General features: G+C 40.9%; 1 protein-coding gene and 1 long non-coding RNA gene across 2 annotated transcripts in view; both read left to right on the top strand.

Annotated features, from left to right (window-relative positions):
- The window catches only part of LOC309436459, a 45,661-nt gene extending 32,291 nt beyond the window's left edge, over positions 1 to 13,370 (top strand). The window contains exon 3 of the long non-coding RNA XR_014183345.1: positions 13,242 to 13,370. This is a non-coding gene — a long non-coding RNA (uncharacterized lncRNA). The remainder of the gene's footprint in view (positions 1 to 13,241) is intronic.
- A 1,391-nt stretch (positions 13,371 to 14,761) lies between these two features.
- NKAIN3 (sodium/potassium transporting ATPase interacting 3) overlaps positions 14,762 to 25,862 on the top strand; it is a gene marked incomplete at both ends in the record, with an annotated part of 333,249 nt that continues 322,148 nt past the window's right edge. The window contains one exon of the mRNA XM_082045593.1: positions 14,762 to 14,815. Coding sequence (XP_081901719.1) covers positions 14,762 to 14,815 — 54 coding nt within the window. The remainder of the gene's footprint in view (positions 14,816 to 25,862) is intronic.

Genomic DNA, 25,862 nt, shown 5'->3' with positions numbered 1-25,862 from the left:
TTTTAGTTGCTTACACCTTTTTTGGCAGTATAAAGGACATGCTCTGATATGATTTCTGAGGCTGATCTGGACCTGCAGCTGTCATTAGTGAAACTGGAGGGCCTGTCTGATTCTTTTCAGTTGGAATATATAGTGGCAAATGAATATACTGTGAAATAGGTCATGTGTAAGGAAGAAAGGGTAGAAAAGGGGATGGAGTCAGCCATTTGGGCTAGTCAAAGTTTAGCTAATAGCTAGTGTTTCAGCTAGGTTTTGACTGTCAAATTTTTGAGATGTGCTGGTTTTGTAGAAATTCAATATCCTATATTGCAGCTTTTGTTGCAGAATCTCAAAACATTTTCCACTGTGAAGTTACATGCACACTTGTCATGGTTTTATCCCCAGCCAGCAACTAGGACCACAGTAGCTGCTCACTCACCCTCCCCTCTCCCCAAGAGGAACGGGGAAAGAATTGAAAGGGAAGGGAGAAACTTGTGGGTTGAGATAAGAACACTTTAATAAGACAACAAAAATATTACTACTAATAATATAATTCTACTACTACTAACAAAATATATATAATAAGTGGTACTGAATGCAATTGCTCTCACAAACTGGTGACCAGCACCCAGCCCATTTCATGCTGAACGGCCAGTTCCAGTAAAGAGAGCACACTGGTCCTGCACAGCTGATCCCAGCAGGAGACCAAAAAGGCAAAAAAGCCAAAGACCAACTGCAAACCAGCAGAATAGCAAAAGGCCAAACTGATGAGCTGGAAAAGCGAAACAGAAGTCTGGAGCTGGAAAAGCCAGCTCCAGCTATACGTGGAGCATGATACTAATGGTAGGGAATAGTTCATTGACCAGCCTGGATGTCAGTCTAGGTGCTGTCCTGCTATTCTCCCTGCCACCTGCTATGTCCAGCTAGAGAGTTGAAAAAGTCCTTGGTCTCCTTGGCAACACCAAAATATCAGTGAGTTCTCATATTCTTTCATACTAACTCCAAAACACTAGCTACCAAAAACATTAACTCTATCCCAGAGAAAAAGCATGTTATCACATTATTCTTACACTAAACCCAAAACAAAAGACTGGACTAACTACTAAAAGAAAAGAAGAAGAAAATTAACTCTGTTTTAGCTAAACCAGCAGATCACTCTTATCCTCAATAGTCCTGTTGTGTAGTGTACTTCATTTTTGGCACTTCCTGGAAACTAATGCAAAGTTGATTTTCCAGCCTCATACGAGAAGTGAGGTCTGAGAAGGGTGAGGCCTTAGAGGCCACAGCTCAAGTAAGGGTCCTCTTGTGCCACTGCAACTGTTAAAATTCAATGCAAGTGTGAGCAGTCCAAAATGTTCTCATGTGCTCTGCAGTTAAATCTGACTTCAGCTTTCCCAGGCAAGTGGTGGGAAGGCAGCAGAGAAGCAGTTGAGAATTGCTCCTCCTTTCCTCTTAGCTGTTCATCACACAGCTGACAATACATTTCCGAGCATGCTGCCTCCTGGTCCTGCACATATAAAGTTGGGTTCCTGTGATTTCAAACATCCATAATTATGCACTTAAAATGTATTGTTTCCAGATGGTAATGCAACCATTTATTTCAAACAATGAAAAAAACAGTGATTTAATTGTTTGTGACAGATGAATAGGAAAGCTGAAGGACTAGAAACATGTAAAAAGAATGCTATATAAAGCCATTTATAAATTTTAAATATAAAGAATTTTGGTAGAAATGTGGGTCTATAGACTTAAAATAGCCTTTATTGCAAATACAGATTTGAGGAAATCAAGAGGTAGAAGTTTGGAATAAGTTCAAACACTTCTCATGTACACAGATATGATTAAAAGTTGTACAAACAAAGGGAACTGCACATTTTTCTTCCTGAGTGCAGAATTTTGTTCTAAGGCTGGAACAGAGGATGAGCAGAACTTTTTCATTTCATTGTTCCCTGCAGCATGTTGATTACAGCAAGAGCACTTTCTGTGTATTTCATGAACCCAGAATCACCATCAGTATGAGTAAACTCATACAGAACACATCTCTTCACCAGTTCTTGTCAGTAAATTCTTTTGGCCAAATGTGGCAGTTCAATAATGTGATTGTACAAGTGTAAAGAATGAGGCTCAACTCTGGGAATCGGTCACATGCTGCATCCTTATGATTACAGGCCACAGTGTTTAGCTGCTTCCAAGAAATATCCTCTTAATATCACGCAATGGTAATCAAGACAGCCGTGTCATCTTCCGTTATGAAATCCCACTTCTCCCTAGTGCTGGTCACCCGCAGAAGCACTGGGAAGAGTTCACTAGCCTCAGGCCTTCTCCCCATTCTCCCCTTTTCTGAAGCCGCAGTGGTGCGAGCAGGCTACAGGCCACTGCACTGTCCAGGGAGTCCCTTGGCAAGCCCTCTTGCAGTCCTGTGACCATCCCCTCATGTGACCCCAGCAGCATTCTTCTCATCAATGCCCTTCTGCCAGGGCACTGGCTCAGCTGAACTGGTTCTCGTCCCATCACTGACTGCACAAGGAACCATCAATCATGCAATTCCCGTGCTCCTGGCCGAAAAGGCAACTGTCACATAATGGGGGTGACTTTTTGATCATGTGAAAGATGCTTTATCTTCCTGAAAAATACGGGTTAATTATGTGCTGTAAATGTCTCCCTAACAAGCTATGTCCTGCCCAGAGAGCCCTAGGAAGTGAACTTCCTATGCACTGTAACTTTATCAGATAGCTATCAAGTGCTTTGCACACTCCAAGTCACAAAAGATTTCTCATTTCCATCCAATAAATGTTTTAACCTATCATTTAGCAAGCATTCCTGTATCCATAAACAACAAAGAGAATAATTTTCTTTTACTGAAAAGTATTTACTTTTCTTAGTTTCTTTGTTAGTGGGCCTATTTGTAAGACAAGAGCAGTTGTGCAGCCAAACAGCGCACAGCTCGCTCTGAGCAGAAGCAGCCTGGAGCTGTATGCATACGTTCCCATTTTGTTCTTAGGGCAATTTTAAATGAGATACACAGACTCAGGATTGCACCAACAAATAAGGGCCCCTGGGACGGTCAAGAGAGTCATAGAGCGCGGATGATGTGACTACATTCTCTTTTCTGGCGAAGAAATACCAGCTGCTGGGAGAGCACTGGCACGAGACATGCTATGCTGGTTCTCTGCATTAATTGGCTACCCCAGCTTTAGAGCCGCTTTGTGACAGCAAACCAGCTGCAGCACAAATCTGGATTTGGTCTCCGTATCTCCTCACAAAAGCTGTGCTACTGATTGCACCACTATTGGCTTTTAAACTGTCTGTTTACTACTCAAGACCTCATTACCAGTGAACGCTCCAGCCACTATAACAGTGCATTTTTCGATTGCCTTGTCCAAGCCTGCCACTCGGTGTACCTTGGTCTGCTTTGGTTCTGTTGGCATGAGCAGAAACAACCTAACACAGCCGGGGTGGGATGCTTTAACTTCACAGTTCTGCAAGCAGTACAGCGTTGCTGCCAAAAGGAACAGCCCTGCCCTTGCCCTGTTCCCAAGTGCTTGTTCTTGTCCCTGTGTTGCTCCCTGTCTGCTGCCAGTGTAAGTATCTGTGTCGCCAAGCAATGAACTAAATGGAAGAATGTGTCCACTTCAAAGTTAAAGAAAGTATTAATGATTAATTTTAATCCAGATTAATTCAAACTGTTTTGCTGTTCAGCAATGAGAATGCCTTTGTCAGCCTAAAGAAAGGGGCAACTGGAAGGGCAGCAGTTTGTATTTAGAGGCAGATGAAGGGCAAAGCTGCTATTCTTGGCTTACACTTTTCACACAAATGTGGTATAAAAGTGATCCTGTTCTCAAATGCCCTTAAAATGACACTTCTGTTCTGATTACTCCTCATCTCTCAACCCTCACTTGAGGTCTTTTTAAAAGCATTCATTAAAGTGTTTTTCTTTGCCCTTGTAATCTAAATTTTGACCTGGAGTACAAAGCTCCACTCCTCCTGGTTTGATCATATCAATGTTTAACAGCCGAAACATGTTTACTGACAAAACGTAACACAGAAAACATACTTTGCATAGGACTGTATTTTCAGAGGAATAAACATAGTGTAAGCTCCTTTTATGCACGGACAGAACATTTGTTGCATGTGCAATGATACTGGTAAGTGCCTACTTAACCAAAAAGCAAGGACCACTCCTTTTTTGGGCTCCCAGAGATACACTTAGTCAAAAAGAGCATGCTATTGCTGGAACCAAGAAGAATGTGGATGTGCAGACATAGAAAAAAAGCTGCATAGTTCTACCACCCAGATTTTAGGTACTTTGCTTCAAATCCTATTCCAAAAGAAAGACTTAATAAGCATAGTCCCTCACCTAGAGGATGAGAACTTGCTGAATGAAAAGATGGCATCTTTTACACAGCTGCTGCTCTCTTACCACTTTCTTAATACTTCTTATTTCTGCCAGAAAAGAGCTGATCAACCCTGGTAGCAAGCTTACATAACAGCAAACATTTCATCTTAAATTATAGATTTATTTCAGATTTCAATATTTACTGTAACATTTGAACCACAAGAGTTCCCTCACAGCCAAAAAACAGTGGAGCTGCGTTTGCTGAGTCCCTGTGTATCCCCAGCCTGGCTCACATTAGCTTTCTGTTCCTAGAAGCTAACAAAACTCCTTGCAGGCATGGAAAAATGAACCACAGGTAGGTCAAATTCATATCCAGAGGTTCACTGCAGCTTCATTATGATATTGTTAAGTTTCATGTTCCTGCTGAAAAGATGACATTTCCTGTTGAATAGTGACATTTCAAAATATAAAGCTAACATATTACCTTTCTTCTGAAATATTTGATTCAGCAAACAAGTGACAGACATATATTTCTTGTTTCATTTGCTTTTGCAGAAACGTTATACAAATTGTTATTTGCTTTCAAGGTTTAACCCCTTTTTTCCTTTACATAGGCAAGTGGATGAAAAGGCAAAAGTATGAGCTGGTTTTAGTTTTTAGTTTTCAGTTTTTTATGTTTACCATGAATGCATTCTTTGAGAGATTAATTAAGAGCCAAACGGGCATTAGTTAGCGGAACACAGTCTCTGCCTTGAAATTTTATATGACTGTATCAAGACATATCAGAAAAGTTGCTTAAGGATAAAGAGCAGACTCTGATGCTAGACATGCAAATGCACACATGGCCCTCATTTCAGATTATCCATTTTAAAATGTTAAATGAAAATCCACCACAAAAGGCAATCTCGGACAAAAGTACTTAAACATTTTAGCATCTCCAGCAATCACTGCATCTGTATACAGCTTTGTTAACTGTGGTAATAAAAATGAACTGGGACGCCAGTTAACAGTCACGGCACTGTAAATTTGTTGTGGTGCATTAGAGAATCTGGCCCAATGTGTGTCACAGTTGTTTAATTCATCTAAGGTTGGCAGGGTTTCTTTTTCACTTAAATGTATTCACACCCATGCAAGCTGTCAAATTGGAATTACACTTAAGAGCTTAGGCCGAGCTGCAGCTGCAGCAGCAATGGGGGCAGGGAGGCTGGGGTTGCACCATCCCTGTGCTGCTGCCCCCCTTAGTTGTTGGCCTCGTTCTCTCCTCCCTGAGTGCTGACTGAAGGTCTGCTTGACCCAGCTTTTGTCCAGACTTCACATTTCATATAATCATAAATGACTTAGGGGTACAGTTTTCATTTAGCAGTGGGTAAAAATCAGGTATTGAAGAGAATATCCTTGCAGCTTTAAATGACCAAGATATCATCTATCATCACAACCCTATTCTGTCTGCTGCTAGAGCAAACTCCCTTCATTAGAGCTGGGAAAACTATTTGCAGTAAAGCATTTATTCAGAGAATTTAGCCTTTTATTTTCTGCTTTTTTCCTATTGAAATTTATCTGCAAACAGTCTGATTTTTATGTGCTGGCCTATTATTCAGAGTTATTCAGTGAATTCTTTATGCAGATGTATTAGAGTTTATGCACTGCTCCTCAATTGCTCACTCTGGCCATTTTTCTCAAGTATGAGCCCATCATAATTCACTGTTTGTTCAGGGGGCACATTGAAATAAGTTTTCTAACGTTGCTTTAATTTTCTGCCGAGCATCCTGGAGGGCTGCCTAACTTGGGGCAGGATCTGATGCTTAGAGGCATCTGTGCTGTCCAGAGTCTTTGTAACTGGTGACACAATGGCTTTCTTTCTCTGACACAGCTCCTTCCCTTCACTCCTCATAACGTCTTTGTGTTAGAATTTTTGACGGCTTTCTATAATTCAAAGGGTCTTCCTGGTATCCTATAGGTTCCTGGTATTGCAAGTGTCTATGTGTCATCCACTTCCCTTCATTAATTTGTCAACTCCATATCAAAATTAATTGGCTTAATTTGTTTCTCCTAATAACCTTGGGAAAGCTCTTCTAGAATCTCATTCCTTTGTTGGCTGGAGTCCTTCTAATTCCCAGCATAAAGTCATCATCAAAATACTGCCTGTTATATTAATCTTTGAATCATGAGACTGAGGGTTTGGTGGCTTTTTTTTTTTTTTTTTGCTTTAAGAGCCCTTTTAAAGCAAGTACAGAGCTTGATGCAGTAGTGAAAATTGCCAACAACATATTTAACATAGCACTGTAACTTTCAAGAATGTCAAATGAATGCAAAACTATATGGCAACATTATCTGTATTAAAATAAGTAACTAGTACCAAACCTCTCAGATACTGTTGATCAGAAAATTCCTCAGCACTACCTTCTTGATCAGTATATAGCAGACATGATTATGTTTAACAGACAGAGTGTGTGCTATCAGATTCTGGAACTGATTGATTCTTTCCTTCAACTGATGTATTACTGTTATCCTTACATGATTAACAACTCTACTTTGTTATGGAGAGGACTCGATTTATTGTTCTTTATGCAAACTAAGTTACCTGTGTAATCACTTGGCTCCTGGAGTTGGCCTTATACAACTAACAATACTGGCAAACATGATAAAACCATCTTACTTGGCAACATGCTTTGCCAGTATGTATGGACACTGAATGGTGTGCTTACCTACTGGCAATTCAAAGTCTACAAAGGAATTAGTAGGTTACAGAATATCTGCCATGTGTAGGAAATTGATAGAGAAAACAAAGGAGTGTATTTACCTCACTATGCGTGCATCGCTATCATGCAAACTCAGAAACTCTGAACTGCCTGTAAAGAATTGTTAAAATCTCTAAAAATAACAACATAGGCTGGTGTCAGACAAACAGTGAGTCTGAAGAAGAGGTTTGCTTTGAAGGTTAGGAAGCTACTTATGTTGTAGACTTTAGGTTATTACAAGCATCATATTTCAGCACAATTTAGAGAACCAAGGTTAGAAGTCTAAGTTTCCCACATTGGAAGTGGTAGAAATCTTGATGAGAAAAGGTCTCTTTAGTCGTTTAATATACTAGAGTGGAGAGGGCTTCCCACCTCCCTCCTTTCCCCAAGCTTCTATAGAATGATCTTTCCAATGTTACCAAGGTTTACTTGCCCCATAGGTAATCCAGTAAGTAAAACAAAGGAGACCCTGCCTGTAAATTCCATGCAAGTACATATATGACAGTGAAATACTGTCATTTTATTATTAATTCAGATATTCTGAGGCTAAATTATGTTCCGGTGAACTCAGCTATGGAAATTGAAAACTGAAAATGTATTTGTTTCAGATTGACACATAATTATATACTTCTAGTTTGCCCTGTCTATTTTAAATTATTTTATGCAAATCTCATTTTCAAGGATTATGTATAGAGTAAAATTAGATGAGCCCTCAAATAGCTAATATAATATAATTGTGGAATTATTGTGTGTGTGCATAGTGTGCACATAAGATCCAGATGTTAATTAGTAAATCAGGTTGATTTAACAAGCAGAAATTTGTTCTGATGAAAAACTGAGAGACAATTACTTCCTAGAAAGTTATTGTTTGTACTATGAGCTCACTGAAAGGAAAAAGATAACATGGTGAAAAATACTTCTATAAAAAACCACCAACTAAGTCATATAAGTAGGAATTCGTTGCTCCCAGAATCTAGTCTGATGGCTTTGCATGAAAAGATACGAGATGTTTACCGTGTGTATGGGCTGTGTAATGGTAAGGCAGCTTCATGTAGTCAAATCTTCCACTTGCATACACTGCATTTCACCTGACAGTGAGGGAGTTAGGGCAGTTTGCATCAGATGCAGATCTCATTCCCTAGGCCTTCCTTTGAAGGATGCAGCTGGCTCCAGAGGGTTAAAAGTTCAGTCAGACAGTGTATGGTTTCCCTGAACCAAAATTCCCCCAGTGCATCTCTTAGGCTGGATGCTGTTCACAGGCTTTATCCAAACGACAGCTTTGCACTCTCCAGAAAAAGAAAACTCGACTTCAAATATTTCAGCTTTGTAGACATAACAAAAGAAGGTTTTTTAAACTGAAAATATAATAACTGTAATTTAAGTAAATTTTGTTATTTGGCATCAAGTGGCCAAGTCAGTTTTGTCCTTCTTATGAAAAGCTGACATTTAATGCCTGAAAATAGCTGGAAAATGAGTGTGAATTACTCAGAGAAAAATATTGCCTCTACTAAAACCAACAACAGAAACTTTAAAACAATTGTGTGGAGCAACCTGTCATCTCTCCCTACAAGCCCTATTCAGGCCTTAGCAATGTGTTCATTGCTTCCCAGATTCCCGTTGATTTCAGTGAGAGTTCTGAATGTATCCAGAACAGGAGGTGCTGCCTACACTTCCCACTGTGCCAAAACCTGTGCTGTGACGTGCGATGGTTTATCACCAATCCCCAGATCCAAAAATCTCATTCACTAGGCCACAGAAGCTGAGCAGAGCGTGAGTGTAACAAGTCACGAGAATATTTCAGACCACCCTGGCATCTAAACCCCTTTAGTTGTGAATAACAGAGCTAGTACCTGTGCCATGTTTTAAAAACCTAACACAAGAGCCTCTGCAAGCAAAGGAAAACAATCCATTTTATATTCCACTTCAGATTATACAAGTTTGGCTTTGCATTTTGAAGGACTTTTCTGTCTAAACATGTACATGGTGAGAGGGCTGAAACTTCTTTAAACAATTACGAATGGATCTTTGAAAATGTTTGTCATCATGCATCTGCAGCTGGACACCTGATAAACTGTTCATTGTTTCAGTGGGAAGAAAATGCATATTCTCCTTTGCCTTTATTCACATCAGGGAAATGTCAGTAAAAATATTCTCAGTGTATCTGAATACACCTAAAGAAATGCTTTACCAAAAAGTATCTTTTATTTCCAAGAATACTCTGAGGACAGAAAAGGCTTGGTTTATTGTTTAAACACCCTTTAACCATCTTTCAATGGATGTTTACACCAAGCTTTGTTGTAAACTCCGTTCTTGTAGACTCCACTGTACCTCCACTCAAGGTTTTCCATATCAAAATTGAGGATTGTAGCAAAGTTTATTTACACTGAACGGTTCAAAACAAACCACTTACTGACCTGCAAACAAGAAGAAAGCCTTATTATATGTCATTGTTTTGTTTCTGTGGTTAGTATGAAAGTCATTTGTAAAGATCTTGTGCTTCATTCTAGTCTGGCTGTTCCTGGCTATAGGGACATGGTAGCATGCATTATACACGCACACACACAAAAAAAAAAAAAAAAAGAGAGAGAGGTAAAGACAGAAAAAACAAACAAAACAAACCCAAAGCTGCACTGGAGTCTACTGCTCACAAACCAGAATGATTTATAGGAAGTCAGTCTGTATACTTCAAGCACTCGTGTTTTCAAGGCTGTTTTAATATCATCAGGGCCATGAGGGCACCACCAGCCCTGCCTGTCCCTGCCCACCTCTCCCGAGGTCCCCTCACCCTGCCCATGGCCCAGGACCCCAGTTCAGTGCCCCAAGGGGCAGGACTAGTCTCCAGCTCCCCACAGCCCTGCCCAGCCATGAGCCTGACCCATGGACTCATGTCTTGTCCTAGCATTGACCCATCCCCATCCCCATGGACCTGCCCAGCCATCAAGGGGCTGTGCCTGACCCTGGTTCCCCACATTGGGCCTGATGATTTCAAACACTATTTTAAAAATAAAAAACATAATTCACAGTGAACATATATTTCCATTCCATAAAGTACTTGCATTTTAATGAAGAATACAGTTTCCTAGCAGCAGGTGTTAACACTGAAATGAAAAATTAGATCATTATATTGTGTATCTGTCTTCAGAAGGATAAACTGAAAATAAGATTTACTAAAAGTATTGATAGTATCTTGAAACCCTCATTTGTTTTTAAAGGCATATTAAATTTCATGGGGTTTCTAGTTTGCTTGAGGTATTTCAAGACTGCTTGGGGAATACACGGTGGAATGTTTTTCTAAGCTATTACAACTGTATGTCTGCCTAAAGTGTGACCTGTTGATAGCTATATAGAGGTGTATTTTGATCCCTGTATCCTCTCTCATTCTGGGAAAGCTCAGAAAATAATTACACAGCTTCTGATTCCCAGCCTTTCTGCATTAAATGCCAAAATTAAAGGTGAAAGCTGAGGACATAGAAATCTGTTCTTAACCTCCGATTCTGCAGACCCTGGATGTACTGGCCTAATCTCTGCACACTATCTAGGGCTTCTCTCTGTGTTTAAAATTAAGTAAATACACAAATCTTTCCAGAATTAGGGTTATCCTCTGACACTCTTTTTCATTTTTACCAGTAATTTCTGAATAATATTCGTGATCAAAGATGGCAAAATTAGACTATGAAGGGAGTGTTTCTGCTGTCATTTGTGATTATTACTGTAGTTCAATGGGCACAGGTAACAAAACGCACCACCTTAAGCCCAGGTCAGTGACCAGATAAGTTCGATGCAAGTTGAAGAAAACTCCAGCACAGGCAGACAAGTAAATGGCTTATTAGATGAATGGTATATACCATTAAAAGAACTACAAGAACAGACAAATATTATGAATTTCATTTTGTCCTTTTGATACGAGATCTTTTACTGATGGTTTTAGTTTTTAAAAACTAAAATTTTCATATCTTTGATTCTGAAGAATATAACCTACCAAGGAAAAAGCCTATAGGAAACTGAAATCTCCACAACACTACATAGTTGTAATATCTCTTCTAGATACTTGTGATGCTGTTTTTCTACAAATGTGAACACCCTCAGTTTCCTCCTTTGAATACAGTGAGATTAAAAGCACAAGCTTTGATGGCCTACAGTTATGGCTTTAGTATAAAGAATCATGTCAGGGTATGGCCACATCTACATGAACATATCATAAAGCTTTTGAGTACATGCTTTCTTTTTAAGTGCACTAAATTTCATCCATATAGCACGTGTTGTTAGGCATTAAGCTTGTCCACAGGGCTTTTTAGTGCTTATACCATTTTTTACCTGCTTGGGATTCACAGAGCTATCTATATTAGGGCTGTCTTCATGATGAAGCTGGAAATGAGTTTCTATGGTTATTTGACTGTCAGCTTCTCTACCCAATTCATGGGTAGAGAAATCTTATACAATACAGTCTGTCCTTTTTACTTTGGACATTAAATTATTCTTATATTGTATTCTCTGATATGTTCTAAAAATCTTATGCCTTCTCATAATCGTACTTAATTTTTAACCTCCTCCTGACCCAGGTTCTCTCTCCTATACCCAGCGCTTTCAGCTGTAGGGCAATTGCACTCTAATAGCTTAGAGTTCCTTGTGTTCCAGTGGAAGTCATGTTCTACAGCATTCTCTTGTTAATTAACATTATTTCCTGCTTCTCTGACCAGGTAACAGGTTTTTTTGTTTGTGGAACCTTATACTCAGGAATAAATCTGCTTTAGACCACTGTCCTTTTCATTGTGGGATCAGTTTTAGCTAGCTATAGGGCAGAAATAATTGCAAAATACTTCAGGAACATGAGAAAGCAAAAATAAAATTTTTAGAGATTCATAGAGCTCTACAAAACTTCTCCCAGTGAAGATGGGAATTTCCATCATTTATAAAGATAGACAAGGATGCAAGTGGTTCGGAATTTTTTTTTTTTTCTTTTTAGAAGTCACTTCTGAGACTTTTATATGCTCTGAAAGTTATCAGCTCTGGAATTCAAGTTCAGTAACACAGAGGTTAGAAATTGTGAAGACGGGTGACTTAAATTGTCTATACAGAAATGACTATTGGCTTTCTCTCTCTTTTTTTTTTGTTTTGTTTGTTATGTTTTCTTTCGAGGAATTTTCTGCCTCTTATAGTCTGGAAGACAGCTTGAACACTGCTTGTCTCTGAAACAGCAATACCTGCTTGGCCCTGCAGGCTGCTAAAACAATAGCTTGGACAGGTGAAAAGTGCCTTGTGTAGCTTACCCAGGTCTTCAGACAGTTCGGAATTAACAAAGTACATGGGTTAATGCCGGCTCCTATCCCAGTACTGGAAGGTATCTGCTTTCTTGCCAGAGGGAAAGATAAGGATTTAGCTGCTTCTCAGAAGAGCACTACCCCTGGGGAGAAATAGAGGGAGAATAGTTATGGACCTCATCCCACTGATGTAAAAGCAGGGGCTGAATACAGTGAGTACAAGTAAAACCTCTTCAGCACTAGCTCTTGTCATTTTGTTTATCTAGTCTCTTGCCTACCCTGCAATTCTTATTATTAAACTCTGTAGTATTGAGTTTAACCAAAAAGATCTTGTAGTTTATTATTGTAGTTCAGTGAAGTCCAGAGAGATGATGCCTGCTCTAAGCCTTCCATATAGAAAACCAATTATCCATAAAATTTACCAGTTCAGGCTATCACCTTTTCAGTTTACTTTGTATCTTCAAGTATTCATCCTTCAAAATAAATATGTTCTCAGAACATGTAACTTTAGTAAAGTTTAGCACCAGGTAGAATTTTATCTTCAAAGCCATACACAGAAATATAAATCTCAGGCTGTTTAATTAGGGTTTTGTATATTGTGCAACATGGATTATATTTTGCATGCCTCACAATCATACCTAGCCAAATACATATCCTGGCTGAGTAGAACTGGGTTCTTACTTGTCTTTCTTTTGTTCCTTCGGTTTGGTATACAAAACTATCTTAATGCTTTTCTGCTTCAAAGGAAGTGGCAGAAAAGTGCCATAATACTGTTTTGCAGTAGTTTTGTAATTATTTGACTGTTGTCACTACTATTTAATATATAAAAGCTGTATGTAGTTTGGGGATACAATATGGTGTATTTCATAAAAACATTGATCAGATACCTTGCTAAAATGAATGCCTCACACATGATTTTTTTTTCCTCAGGGCAGGCTTCAGTGTTCTTTGGCAGAAATCTGTGTATCATGGAACAGCAGCTGGTAGCAGGCGGCAGGAAAGCTGGCTGGTGAGCAGAACATGGCACTTCTGCCTTGATGCCTGTAAAAAATAATGTGATTTACCCATACTTTGTTGGAGAGGAAAAAAAAAAAGGTAGTTGATACTTCATCCATGTGTAAAACCATTTTTAAGAAACAATGTGCACACTTGTATCTGTTTTTCCTTCCTAAAACATTACTTTCTACGACAAAGTGAATGTATGGATGTAGGGGCCGAACGGATCCTGTTTCTCTGAGCTGCCCATGGAGAGGCTCGAGCAGAGCAGTGGTTATTCATCTGCCCCTTGCACGCAGGAGCTCTTCTTTGCAACTCTTGGAGTCCATTTACCTTTGCCAAGAGGGATTCTTGCCGGGGCCCAGCCCCTCTCCCCGGAGGCCCTTCCCAGTTCACACCGGCGAGGGACAGCTGGATCCGGCGGGGTTGAACCCTTTCCCCCAGCACCGCCCGTCCGCGGCCCAGGAAGGGATTAAACAACCCGAGCGCCAGTCTCGGACCCCCCGGCCACTCACCGCGCCCGGTGAAGCCCGCTCGCACTGCCCGCGAAGGCGCAGCGCGGGGGGAGCGGGAGGGACGCGGGCTCCCCAAGGCAGCTCCCCCTGCCGCCCTCCCCGGTAGCGGCCACCCAACCTCTGCCTGCAGGACTCTGGCCTCACTCGCCGCCTCCCGCCCACCCTGCGCCCCAGGCACAGCGCTGCCCTCGAACAATGGCCCACCGGCCGCCGCACGGGCGAGCTGCTCCGCGACCAACGCTGCTCCGGGACCGGTCCCGCCCCGCCCCGCCGCTCGGCGGCCGTCGCTCCCGCGCCCCTCCCCGCCTACGCCGCCCAAGTCGCTTGAACTTTCCCCGGGCGCTCGCAACAAGGTGTCCGTGCCCGGCTGTCTCTGCCGCCGCTGCCCGCAGGGCCCGCCGCCCCTGCCGGATAGTACTGGTCAAGCACCGCTGCCCTCGGAGCCCCCAAAATCTCCGCAAACGAACCCCTCCATGCCCCTTCCCCGGCACGGCGCCCTGAGGAGAGCCCGCTCCCGCCCCCTCTCCTCTCCCCCTCACACCTACCACAGCCCCCCGCTCGCCCGCCCTCACCAGCACGCCCACCCGCGGCACCCCCCACTCCACCCGCCAGCCCCCCGCCTCCCGCACGCGTTGCCTCTGCCCACCCCCGCCCCGCACACGCCTACCCGAGTCCCCTGCCCCTTCCCCAGAGCCAGACCCGCGCTGTGCCGGGCAGAGCCCCCGCTGCCGCCGGCTCCTCTCCCCGGGGCCGCGCTCCTTCCCGCCGCCGAGGAGAAACCCCCTCAACAAAGGAGGGGGAGCAGCAGAAGGAGGGACACACACACACACGGCCGCTCCGTCCGCATGCGGTGAGACCCCCGCTTCGCCTCCGGGGCCGCGTCAGCGCGGGAGGGAAGCAGCGGAGAAGCGGCGGCTCTCTGCGCGGGCAGCCGCCACCATGGGCTGCTGCACGGGGCGCTGCACGCTGATCTTCCTCTGCTCGCTGCAGCTGGTGAGTGCCCGTCCGAGCGCCCCGGGGCACGCTTCGGCTTCGCGGTGGGTGGGAAGGGACGGGCGCTCTCCCCCCGCGCCCTGGGCACGGAGCTGTCCCCGCCGTGTGCGAGTGCAGGCGGCCAGCCCCGCTCCCGACGGCCCGTCCCCTCCTCGCCCCCGACCCGTAAGTTTTGCAGTGGGAGGCGAGGAGGACGCGGCGTGGGCGAGAGCGGCCCCGTGGCTGGGGAGGGGGAAAGCGGCGGATCGGGGCGGGGGCCGCGGCGCTTCAACCCGGGTGGCTGTCAGCGCTCCCGGCCTGAGGGAGAGACACTCCCCCGCCTCGGCGTCGCTCGGAGGCGTCCTTGCTCCCCGCTGGTGCCGGGCGGAGGCTTCCCTCGGCTGCTGCAAGCGGACGACGAGAAGAAAGGGGAGGACGCCGCCCCCGCCCGGCCGGCAGCTTCTGCCCTGGGGCGGTTCGGGGCCGGGCGGTGCTGGGCGCTGCCGCCGCGGGCCGCCCGTGTCAGCGCGGTGGGGAAGGGTGCGGGAAGGGAACAGTCGTCGCCGCCGCCTCTCGCCTTTTTCTGTTCTTCTTAACCTTTGTAAAAGCGGCACCTGCCGTCCCTCTGCTGTGACTTTTCCTGAGGTTCCTTTTCTCGGATTAAATATTCGTCAGCGTGCAATTGTACCCACAGAACGGTACATCATCTTCTCTTTGTTTGCTGAAGTTGGCGTGTTTGTTTCGGAGAAGAGAGTTATCGAGACAAAACACTGCCAAACAATAATAATCCTTCCTCTCTGGCTCATTAGCTGGATGATAAAATAGTGCTCTTCCTTTAACAGTAGTACCAGGAGTCCCGAGAGTATTTTAAAAGATTTTTCTCTTTTCTAATGACTCAGAGTCATCATTTTGCCACATGATCTTTCTTAAGATGAGTGCTGTTCCTTCCTTGTGTGTCTGTAAAGAAGCAAAGTCGGATGCATTCACTGTTGTGGTTTTATATTTCTTTTTTTCCTGATCCTTTGCTAATCTCTCTAGTTTTCTGTTACAGCACTTTGAAATAGCTTCTGTTTCAGGGGTAATACACTTAAATGCAATACGTACAATTACTTCATTTGAAGAGCCTCATTCATTTTCAAGGCTTTATGCCAGATTCGCAGCCTGTGTAAACTGGTGTATCATCTCCATTGTTCCCTGTGTGAGTCTGGACTTTATTCAGATGTGCTTTACAGTGATGGAGCTAAGTGTGGTATAAGTACTTCAGTGGCACAAGCTTGCCAAAAAGCGGAGAAGACGTGGGATTGGTACTTTTAGTGCAAGGAAAGCTTTGTTTAGACATTTCTGGCCTTTATTTTTTGCTTTGTTTTGCATCAGTTTTGCAGATACTGTCCTATTGACTGCAGCAGAATTGCTCCTGATTTACTTCAGTGCATGTGAGAGGGAAAACAAACCATTTTTCTTCAAATATATCTCTCTGCCAGTTATGAAGGTTATAATAACTCTATTTACTATTCTATAGAATTACTTGGAGGCTATAAAAATTGAAGTAAAGTGTGAATAGCCTACAGAGGAATGCATATAAAGTCTTTCAGAAAAAGATTCGTGTTTTATAAAAGACCTATCAAACGATATAACAACTTTCAAAAAATGACTTTAATGTGTAGTATTTTTACTGGACCTACCTGTTTTATGATAATGTTTCACAGTCATATCCATGTCTTTTGGGCACTGATAAATGTCTGTATGGAAAAAAAGCTTTCATTTTAATTTCATTTCATTTAAAAATAAAAGTCATGTTTTAGATCTGAGAAGTGATCTAGTAGACATGAACTTAAAGCTGAGGTATTTTCTGTGATGTCAGTGGTAGTTGTGTTCAGTTTATGTCTGGAGAAGTTGTCGCCACAGGTGTTTTTATATCTTTTTCTAACATTTCAGAGAGCATGACTATAAGGTCTACACAGCAAAACTGCATCCCTGGACATTATTGTCATCAAGTAAGATTTATTTTACCTCGCATCCTATTTATGGAGCGGTAAAAGAGGTACTAGTGACTGTGGACAAGATTTAGATTAAATGTAACAAAACGCAAAGCACTTGTAGTGCAACTTTGTAGCATTTCAGAAGTACAGATGATTTATGAGACATGAGGAAAAAACTTTAGAAAAGGAGGCAAATGGGTGTGTATTTTATAAAAGGAAGTTGTTTACCTTGGTCATATTCTGGTCATGTCAGAAAAGGGTCTGGGAACAGTTCAGGCTTAACCTTAAGATTAACCTTTAGATATCACCTGAGAAAGAGATACCTTATAAAACAGTCGGCAACACCTTTTATAGCATACGTTTACTGTGTAGATTCTCTTTGATATAAAATGATGTGAAGTAAAAAAGCAGCATTTCTGGAAACAGGTTCATACCAAAGATTTGGTTCTTGTTCTAAAGAAAGATGCAGTGTTTAGTGGCCTTAAAGCACCATTTATTGATTCCTTAAAACTGTTGTCTTCTCTAACTTCTTCCTAGGCTGCATGTTTATATGTTGCTGGGATGAAGAATTACAAGGTGAAGAGAACAATAGTTATTACGTGACAGTTCATTAAATACCCTTTCTGTAATGGTAATACATTAAGTGTGTTAAATTCAAGAAGATTTGTTTGTAATTTTCGTTACTGTTTGACAGTTGGAAGATTTTGACATAAAAATGATAATACCAGTTTTCCATTATGTTTTGATCGATGAAAGTGTTTATTTCTGACAGCTTTTACATTTTATAATAAACACAGTTTAATGTTAGATTCAGTAGTGCCAAGGACAGTCTGTAGTTAGTCTCCTATCGTTTAGTGAAAACCTCATTCTTTAACGTGAATCCGTATCATGATGTGTAATACAGAACCCTGAAAAAAATCCCTGAGGCGGGAGGCTAGGTGGCACCAGTTCAGGAAAAGCTGTTAGCAGCGTGGTTTCCTTGCACCTCTACAGGTGGATTCTGCTTCTGAAAGCCAAGGGAATTTTGCATAAGGAGAACTATCTTGTGTCCCCCCCCACCCCACTAAAACCCCCTGTGATCTCTCACTGTTTTGCTCTTCCTGACTGAAGTATTGTCATACGCCATTTCCGAAGCTGTCAAGCTAAGAACTCAGAAGTATATGTGGATCTCTTTCTGCATAAATCTGTCATTAAGACTATTAGGAACTATGTATACCTGAGGAAAGTGTCTCACAAAGATATATGAATCCTTTGGATTATAGCCATAAGTCTTACTGGTGCCACTAAAATTCTCGGATGTTGGCCTTGTCTTGTACTAGAAAATTAAAGCAGCTGCCAGAGATGGTGTCTGTGCTAGTGCAGCCACCATGCCATAATGTACTGCAACATGAAAATGTTTGGAAAATAAAACAAATTCAAACAAAAATTAAATTCTTGAAGGGGTAAATTGACATCAAATTGCAGAGAGATTTAGCTGTGTGAATCCAATTGATGTTAATATGTGTCACACAGTGAAAATCTTCATGCTGCTTTGAAAATGTGTTTCTGAGAAACTACCATTGCAAGATAATTTTGTTTCAACATTTACAGTAAGTGGAAGTTTTTGGTACCTAGAAGTATACAAGTATACACACATACAGAACTCTAAATAACAGAGATTGTAAATGAGATTTTCAAAGCGGAGAAGGGAAGATTAATGGAAAGCACATGGCTAAGTCCTCTTCATTGCTTTGACAATCTCATTTCATGTGTTTATCCTCTGACTTCCCTGCACTGTGTTCATTGTATAAGTATGATTTAGAAATGTATAGCTAGTGTAATGTAGGCTGTTCTCTATTTAACCTGTTACTTTCCAAATAATTTAAGTATCAGCAGACCACACTGGGAAATGGTTTTAGTGGAGCACAGCTTCTGTGTTTTAATGCTCTGACTAGTGATTGAGGAGTATAGTTGGTCATTTTAAAAAAATTATTCTTCTCTTAATATTTAGCAGATTTCTGCTTGTGATTGCCATTGACATTAATTATACTGATGTATGTAAATCCTTACACTTGGAGATGAGACTATAGCCATTATGCTGAATGATGGCATTTCACCCTTTATTACTGTACATACTGGAGTTTCAGCAGTTATGTGGGGAGGTGATATATGCTGTGCATAGATTTTCATCGCATTTTAAAATGCTTTATAAAGTTGGAAACTCTAACTTAGTATTTTGGTGCTCTGTGCTTTTATGTTAGAACTGACAGACAACAGTCATTCAGTTAACAGCTCAGGCTTTCAAGGGATTTGATACATTTGAGAAAGTAAAATCCTTGAACTGATAAATTGCTGCATCTTTTTATGTTGGTAAAATAATCACTGGCCCATTGATCTGGAGATGAAACATCTGTCCACTGATAAAAGAGGAGGAAGTATGTGGGGCTGCCTACTGTACTAACAGGATGGAGGATGTTTGGGATTTTAGGTCCAAATGAGTGCTGGTTGCAGGATGTTTCCCCCTCTGCTGATGTGAGAACAGTGTTTTTCTCCAAAAACTCAAATGACACTCCCCAAGACATGTAACTGTTGCTGGTGGCTGTCCCTAAAAATCTGATATGCTTGTTGTACAGGTATATAATTGCATTTAAGATTGAGACTGGAAGTAGTACACTGTAACAGATAGATCTACTTGAGTTAAATATTTGCAATCCAAAAAATATATGAGACTATATAATTTTTAGGATCTCTGTCATCAGGGATAAGAGAGTAACAACTATTAATAGCAATAAGTGGTTTTCACTTTGTGCTTTTGGTTTATTTTACAAAATTGTTGAGTGGAACCTGTTAGTAAAACACACATTCCCAGTGCATCAGCACCACAGTGTTTCACCATTTCGTGCACCAGAAGTTCAGCCTCAGGAGTGAAATTACCTCCCAGAAAAGCTGCACATAATACTTCAGTTCAGCGATTGAAGTTGGGAATTCAGAACTTGAGGAACCTTGAACTTGCAGAGCTCTCTGAAACTTTGGAACTGGGTGAATTTCTTAAAGAAGCCGTGCAGCTCATGCTTGGTTCTGGGTTCTGTTCACCACAGCAACCTGTTTTTCTACAATTCCTTGCTGCCCCATGACTGACAGTCAGTTGTCATCTGGAACCATAATTAGAATTTTTACAGTGATGAAGCGAAAGAATTAAGAGTTCAACCATAGTAATGGCAATTAAGTTACTGAAAATTGGGAATTATATAGCTGTCCTTCTGTTCATAAGATCAGGAAGTTTTGCAAATAATTATTTTAAGGATATTGGAATATGCTGCTGGTCTACTTCTGTTTCAGGATCCACTACATTCTGCCAGGACACAGTTCTTGGAACTAGGAAACAAAGACTGTGTTTTTAGAAATCATTGAAATTCAGACAGATAGCATTGTTGGATCCAAATGGGATTTGGGTTGGACTTGCACCTTGAACATGGAACGGGTTTATGCTTAGAGATGAAGTGAGATCAACTGCACATGTCCAAATTACTTTGCACATAAATAAATGAATTTAACTGATTAGATGAACAAAGACAGAATCATTTGCCTTGGTATTGCACAGGAAAAGTGAGTGAAGGTTTTGTACTTCACTTAAATAGGACTGGAATCAATTTGTGCATTCAGTACAGATATTGGTAAGATGGTCTCTTTTGGACTGTGCACAGTGAAAAGAGGAGAGGCAATGGGCCCTGGATGCAACAACGGGGAAATTCTGATTAAATATTGGGAAAAAAAAAAGTTCACAGTGAGAGCAGTCATACATTGGATCGTGTTTTCTGGAGAAGCTGTGGAAACTTCGTCCTTGATTAAATTCAAAACCCAGCTCAACACAGCTCTGAAAAACCTGATCTGACTGAAGTGCATCTGATGTTGAATTTGGCCCTGCTATGAGTAAAGGTTTCACCAGATGAGCTCCAGAGATTCTGTTCAACTTAGTTTATCCCACGACGAAGTGATCTTACTAGAGCATAAGGAATAAGAGCCTAGTTACTTATTAAAGGATGTCCTGGTTTCAGCTGGGATAGGGTTAATTTTCTTCCCGGTAGCTGGTAGATTGCAGTGTTTTGGATTTAGCAGAAGAAAGTTGATAAAACACTCATGTTTTGGTTGTTGCCAAGCAATGTTTATACCAAGTCAAGGTAATTTGGGTTGTTTTGAAATAATTAGTTTCTTAATTTGTTGTGGGCATAATACTGTGGAAGTAGGCTTGAAATCGCAAAACCAATCCTAGTATTCAGTTGTATCGCTTGATATCAAACTTCAGTGTTAAATTAAAGGAGAAGTACCTGTGATGGCCTTGTCATTTATTATTTCACAAATAATAATTCTGTGATACAATATAGTATGTCAGATCTTTTGGACTAATTAGTATTGAAGCAAAATATATTTTATTCATTCAGTCCTGTAATTAATTGTTAAGCAAGACAGCAGTCATTTTGGATCAAAGAGCCTGTTACTTCTATGTGTACAGGAAAATTAACTGCACATTTTTGGTTCTAGATGAGTAACATAAGGGAGCAGAAATAAGTGACTGTGTGATTCAAGAGACTGATAGGATGACACAGACTTTTTCACCTCAAGGTCATATTTAGAAATGTACTGCAAGTTAGATAAGGGCAAATGTCATTATGGTTTATATGAAAATTAGCGGTCTTGATATAGCATCAATATAAAAATATGATCTCCATATTAGTCCTAATTTCCACCTTTTATGTTGTACTAGGAGGGTCAAGGTTGGTGGCCGTGCTGTTGTGAAGACCAAAGCAATCTTTTTGCCCATGCTTTCTTCAAGTCATCTTTTCAGTGGTGTGAGCAGGACAGCATAATAAAGTTTGTGCTGCCATTGCTCATGCTGGATGAGGTATATTTACTGGGGATATCTGTGTAGGGAGGCATTTGTAAGCTTTATGAGTCACATCAAATCACAATGAAAAATAACGCTAATTGAGTTGATTTTGTGTAAATTTCATCTTTTTCATTGCTCAGAAAGAAGAAAATTTCTTACTTCTTTTTATCTAGTACTTTTTGCCTTGAAAACAGAATGCGGGCAATAACAAATGGAAAACGTCTCACTTTGAATCTTGAAGCAGCTCAGATTTGATCTTGAAGCAGCTCAGATTTGTCTAAGATGAAACAGTTTTCTCCTCATCTCTCCTGGGCAGTTGATGTGTACCTTCCTGAAGGGGAGGCCAGCAGGTTTCGGATCATATGCTGCTGCACTCGGCAAGACCCATGATTCCTTGACAGAGCCGTGCCAGCAGCACATAAGAGGTTTTACTATGTCACATTTGTGTTTTTTTTTCCCATGTGTGGCCAGTGAAAACTTTGTAATCTCACCACGGATCTCTGCCTTTGGTAGGTCTGTAAAAGACAGTGGTAAGATGGATTTAGTCAGTGTTCTCTGAGCACCGGAACATACAGAGTGCTTAAGACCCTGGTAATAAAAAGATAGTAGAAGATTTTATTTTAGCCTTTTCACTTTTTACTATACTTCCTTATCATCCTGTCTTTCTTCAAACACAGCCATACCTTGCATGTAATCTCAACTCAGATGGATTTTTTAATGCTGTGGTGATTTGGGACTTGTTCTTACGAGATGCTGAATGCCCTCCAGCTCTCATTAAAGTTGCTGAAAGGCATTCTTTTACATATAGGCACTTCATAATGACAAGTTCAAGCAAAAGAAGCAGTGAACCCCTTCCACCTAATGCATGCAGCATTACAATAAAAGGAAAAAGAAAAGTTTTCCACTTAATTCAACAACCTGTTTCTTCCCTTACAGAAATTAATGTCATGAGGTAGTAACATTGAAAATTTTATGAAATGGAAAAGTAAGATAATTGTAAGACAATTATTTATGTTGAGAGTGACTCTCTTGAGTAATCACAGTTGGTTCTTTCACAGATGTCTCCAAAGAAAGTTGAGAGAAAAGGTTTTGCTATTTCATCAGTACAGAAGTTTTGGCTGAGAGTACATGTAAATATATATAAAGAGCATATGTTTGACAATGAGCCAAATGGAACTCCCCTAAGGAGGGTTTTGACACATACCGAAGAAGCTACAGATAAAGCAAAGCAAGAAGAATAATTAGGAGATGAACCATGAGCAGAAAGATCCTGAAATGCTTTTATAGTGAGGGAGATTATGTAGGAGCATGGATGAGATGTGTAGAAAGGTGCTTTTAGACGAGCATAAGGAAAATGGGACATGGAAGCCCTCTTTGGCAGACAGATGAAAGTTAGCTCTGTGTGTGGGAGGAATTCCTGTCCAAGGTTTCACTGAAAACAAGACCTTAAGGAAAAAAAACAAAACAAAACCAATCAAAACTATCTTTTCTAACATGCTGCTGCTAATAAGCTGGTTTCTCACTATTCTATTGTAAAGTTACTGTGTTAGTGTCAGATATTTCGAATAAAAAGAGCCAAGGAAGCAAAAAGGTAGTATGATGATATTTTCTGGGAAGACTGGAATGAATGGCAGTCTTTCTTATCCAACGTTAGCTTTTGTCTTTGGTGGAGTCTTGAACATGCTGTGCTGTTCTGGGACTGCTGCGGCTTCACTGTCCTGTCGGCTGCTCCGGAACCTCACGTGAGCAAAGTGCTTCTGGAGCTTCTGAGCATGCAGCTGAAGCTCAGCACGAGCCACAGGGGAAAGGAGTAGACATGTGAATCCTTGTGCTTCCCTACAAGAGAAAAAAAATAAAAGGCAGATTTTTAGATAGACTGAAAAAACTTGTAATATGTCTAAATGCATTTTGGAAAAGGGATTCGGTTAAAGTGGAGTGCATAGAGAAAAATCCTTTTGGAAGCTTAGTTTCCACAATCAAAGGATAAAAAGCTGCAGAATTCTAAAGCTGGAAACTGTAGTGCATTATAATGCAGGAATAACATCACAAAATATATATAGTTCTACCTCTGCTTGTGAGCTATTTATTTTTTCCTGCTAAAAGCTTGCTGTGTCTTTCTACTGTGGAGTGAACAGAATGTTTCTTTTCTCTAATACGTATTTTTTTCATGAATTAAGTAGACATCATCAAGGTAAGTGTATTTAGATTTTAACTGGAATAGAAACCTTGCTGCTCCTACAGATTGAATAATTTACATCATAGAAACCTCAAAAACCTTTCTGCCCTCAAATGCAGATGGAGCCACTCAGAAAGCTGAAGAGAGATGGTCTCCTCATGGAGATCACTTGTGCTATTGAAGATTCTTTCATCAGTCTATAGTTAGCCAGCTGTACATTTGTGAGAGGCCTGTTTTACCCCCTAGCATGTGCATTCAGGAAGCCTTAAAAATGCCCCAATTTGGAAAATACTTTTTCCAATTCCCACTGTTTCCAGTTAATTCTTATGTTGATGAAAGTTGCAGATTGATGCTCAGCCTCATCCTTCTTCTGATAAACTGTTTCTGTTCTGACCAGGAAACTCTTGGCTCCAATGCCTATCTGTGAAATTAGATACTATTTTCATTTTCCTGTTCTTCTTTTTTTCTTGAGCCGGATGATTTTTTGCTAACTCTTCTCCCAGCTATTTCAGAAGAAGTTCCAAGTTCTGATCTTAATCTGTTTTATCAAAGTAGGATTCAGACCCTGTTCCCTCCAACCCCAAACCAGTCAAGACTGTTAAAATTTGCTTGTGGCTGTAAATGGGCTCAGTGAACATCAGGTTTAAGATTCTCCCCATTCTGAAAATATCCTCCACATCTGTGGTTGAGTTCTCCTGTAACCTGTGGCTAAAAGTACTGCACCATGCTAGAGAACTGGAAGAAATGGCAAATGTGTTTCTAGTTACAAATGACAGATGGAATTCCTTGGTTAAAACAGACAGAATAATTAATGCTGTTAAGCAAAACACTTCCAAAAACAAGGATGAATCTGCAGTCTTAAGGATCTACATGTATATTTCTCTAACTTACAGAATTATGAAGAAAAAGAAAAGGCATGCAGAAGTGCATGTATGGTATTGCGGTCCCTTCCCTTGTAGGATAATCAAGTACATGGTTGTTATCTGATTGATTTTCATCTATACAATGTGAGTAAGATATATTTTAGTCTGAGGCACAGTTACTTGTGGTTCTTCACATCATGTTGGTTGTACAGCATTATAAAAATGTTTGTTTAGTTCAGAAAAGGCAATGTGAAGGAGTGATACCTGAAAAATGAATGAGTAGTGTGATTTCCTGTCAGAGGACTTGCCACAGGAGTATTGGAAAGAAATGGAAAAAGTGCTTCCAAGTCTGAATTTTCAATGACAAATTAGACATATGAGTGACAGTAGCCTAAATCCAAGCTTCATTCAAATGTCACAAATGAGTTTAAGTATATTGAAGTATATTAGATGCCATGAATGGCTTTAAGTTGTATTACTAATGTATAATTTAGTTGTAGCGGTTTGATAAAAGCCAAAGCTGAATTGTGCCAGAAGTAACCACAAAGTGCCAAAATGTATTTGATTTGGATTAAGTAACAAAACCCTTCATTTCTCTAATATACATTTTTTCATGAGTTAAGTAGACATCATGAAGATAAGTGTGTTTAGATTTTAATTGTAACCAGTTACATCTGTTAATCTGTACAAATGTAATCAGTTGAATGTATTGGTGACTCAAAATGTAGCCCTTGCATGTGAAATGCAGTTGTGCTGCCTTGCACACCCTGCACTTTTAAAAGAAGTGTATTGCATGATTGCTGGAGAACAATACTATCTGTCACCTCTTTTGGTCACATTTAACAAGCCTGGGTCATCTCGGAAGAGTGTGGGAGAAACTGATGTCAAATAGTTTCGTTGTGTTTTTGTATCCATGGAAAGTTCCAGGTTTCAGCGTTCAGCCAGTATGCGGTAACTTGTTTGCACAGAAAGCTGAAGAACTGTTTCTGCAGAGCCTTGTGGCCAGAAGACTGTCAGGGTTCATCTGAGATCTCGCTGAGCAACAGAGATTTGGGCTTTTTCCTTGTACAAGTAGTAATATAATGATTTGGTTTTTATTTTTGTTATGTATTTGGATCCCTTGACCTGTCTGGCCTGAGAAATTCTTGTCCATGTGAATCTCTTAGTTTTCTGTGAGATTCTAGGC

Source organism: Streptopelia decaocto (genome assembly GCF_964273445.1).
Source record: "Streptopelia decaocto genome assembly, chromosome: 2".
NCBI classification, from domain to species: Eukaryota; Metazoa; Chordata; class Aves; order Columbiformes; family Columbidae; genus Streptopelia; species Streptopelia decaocto.
Note: the sequence above shows the minus strand (reverse complement) of the source record. Positions and strands in the feature narration are given on the sequence as shown.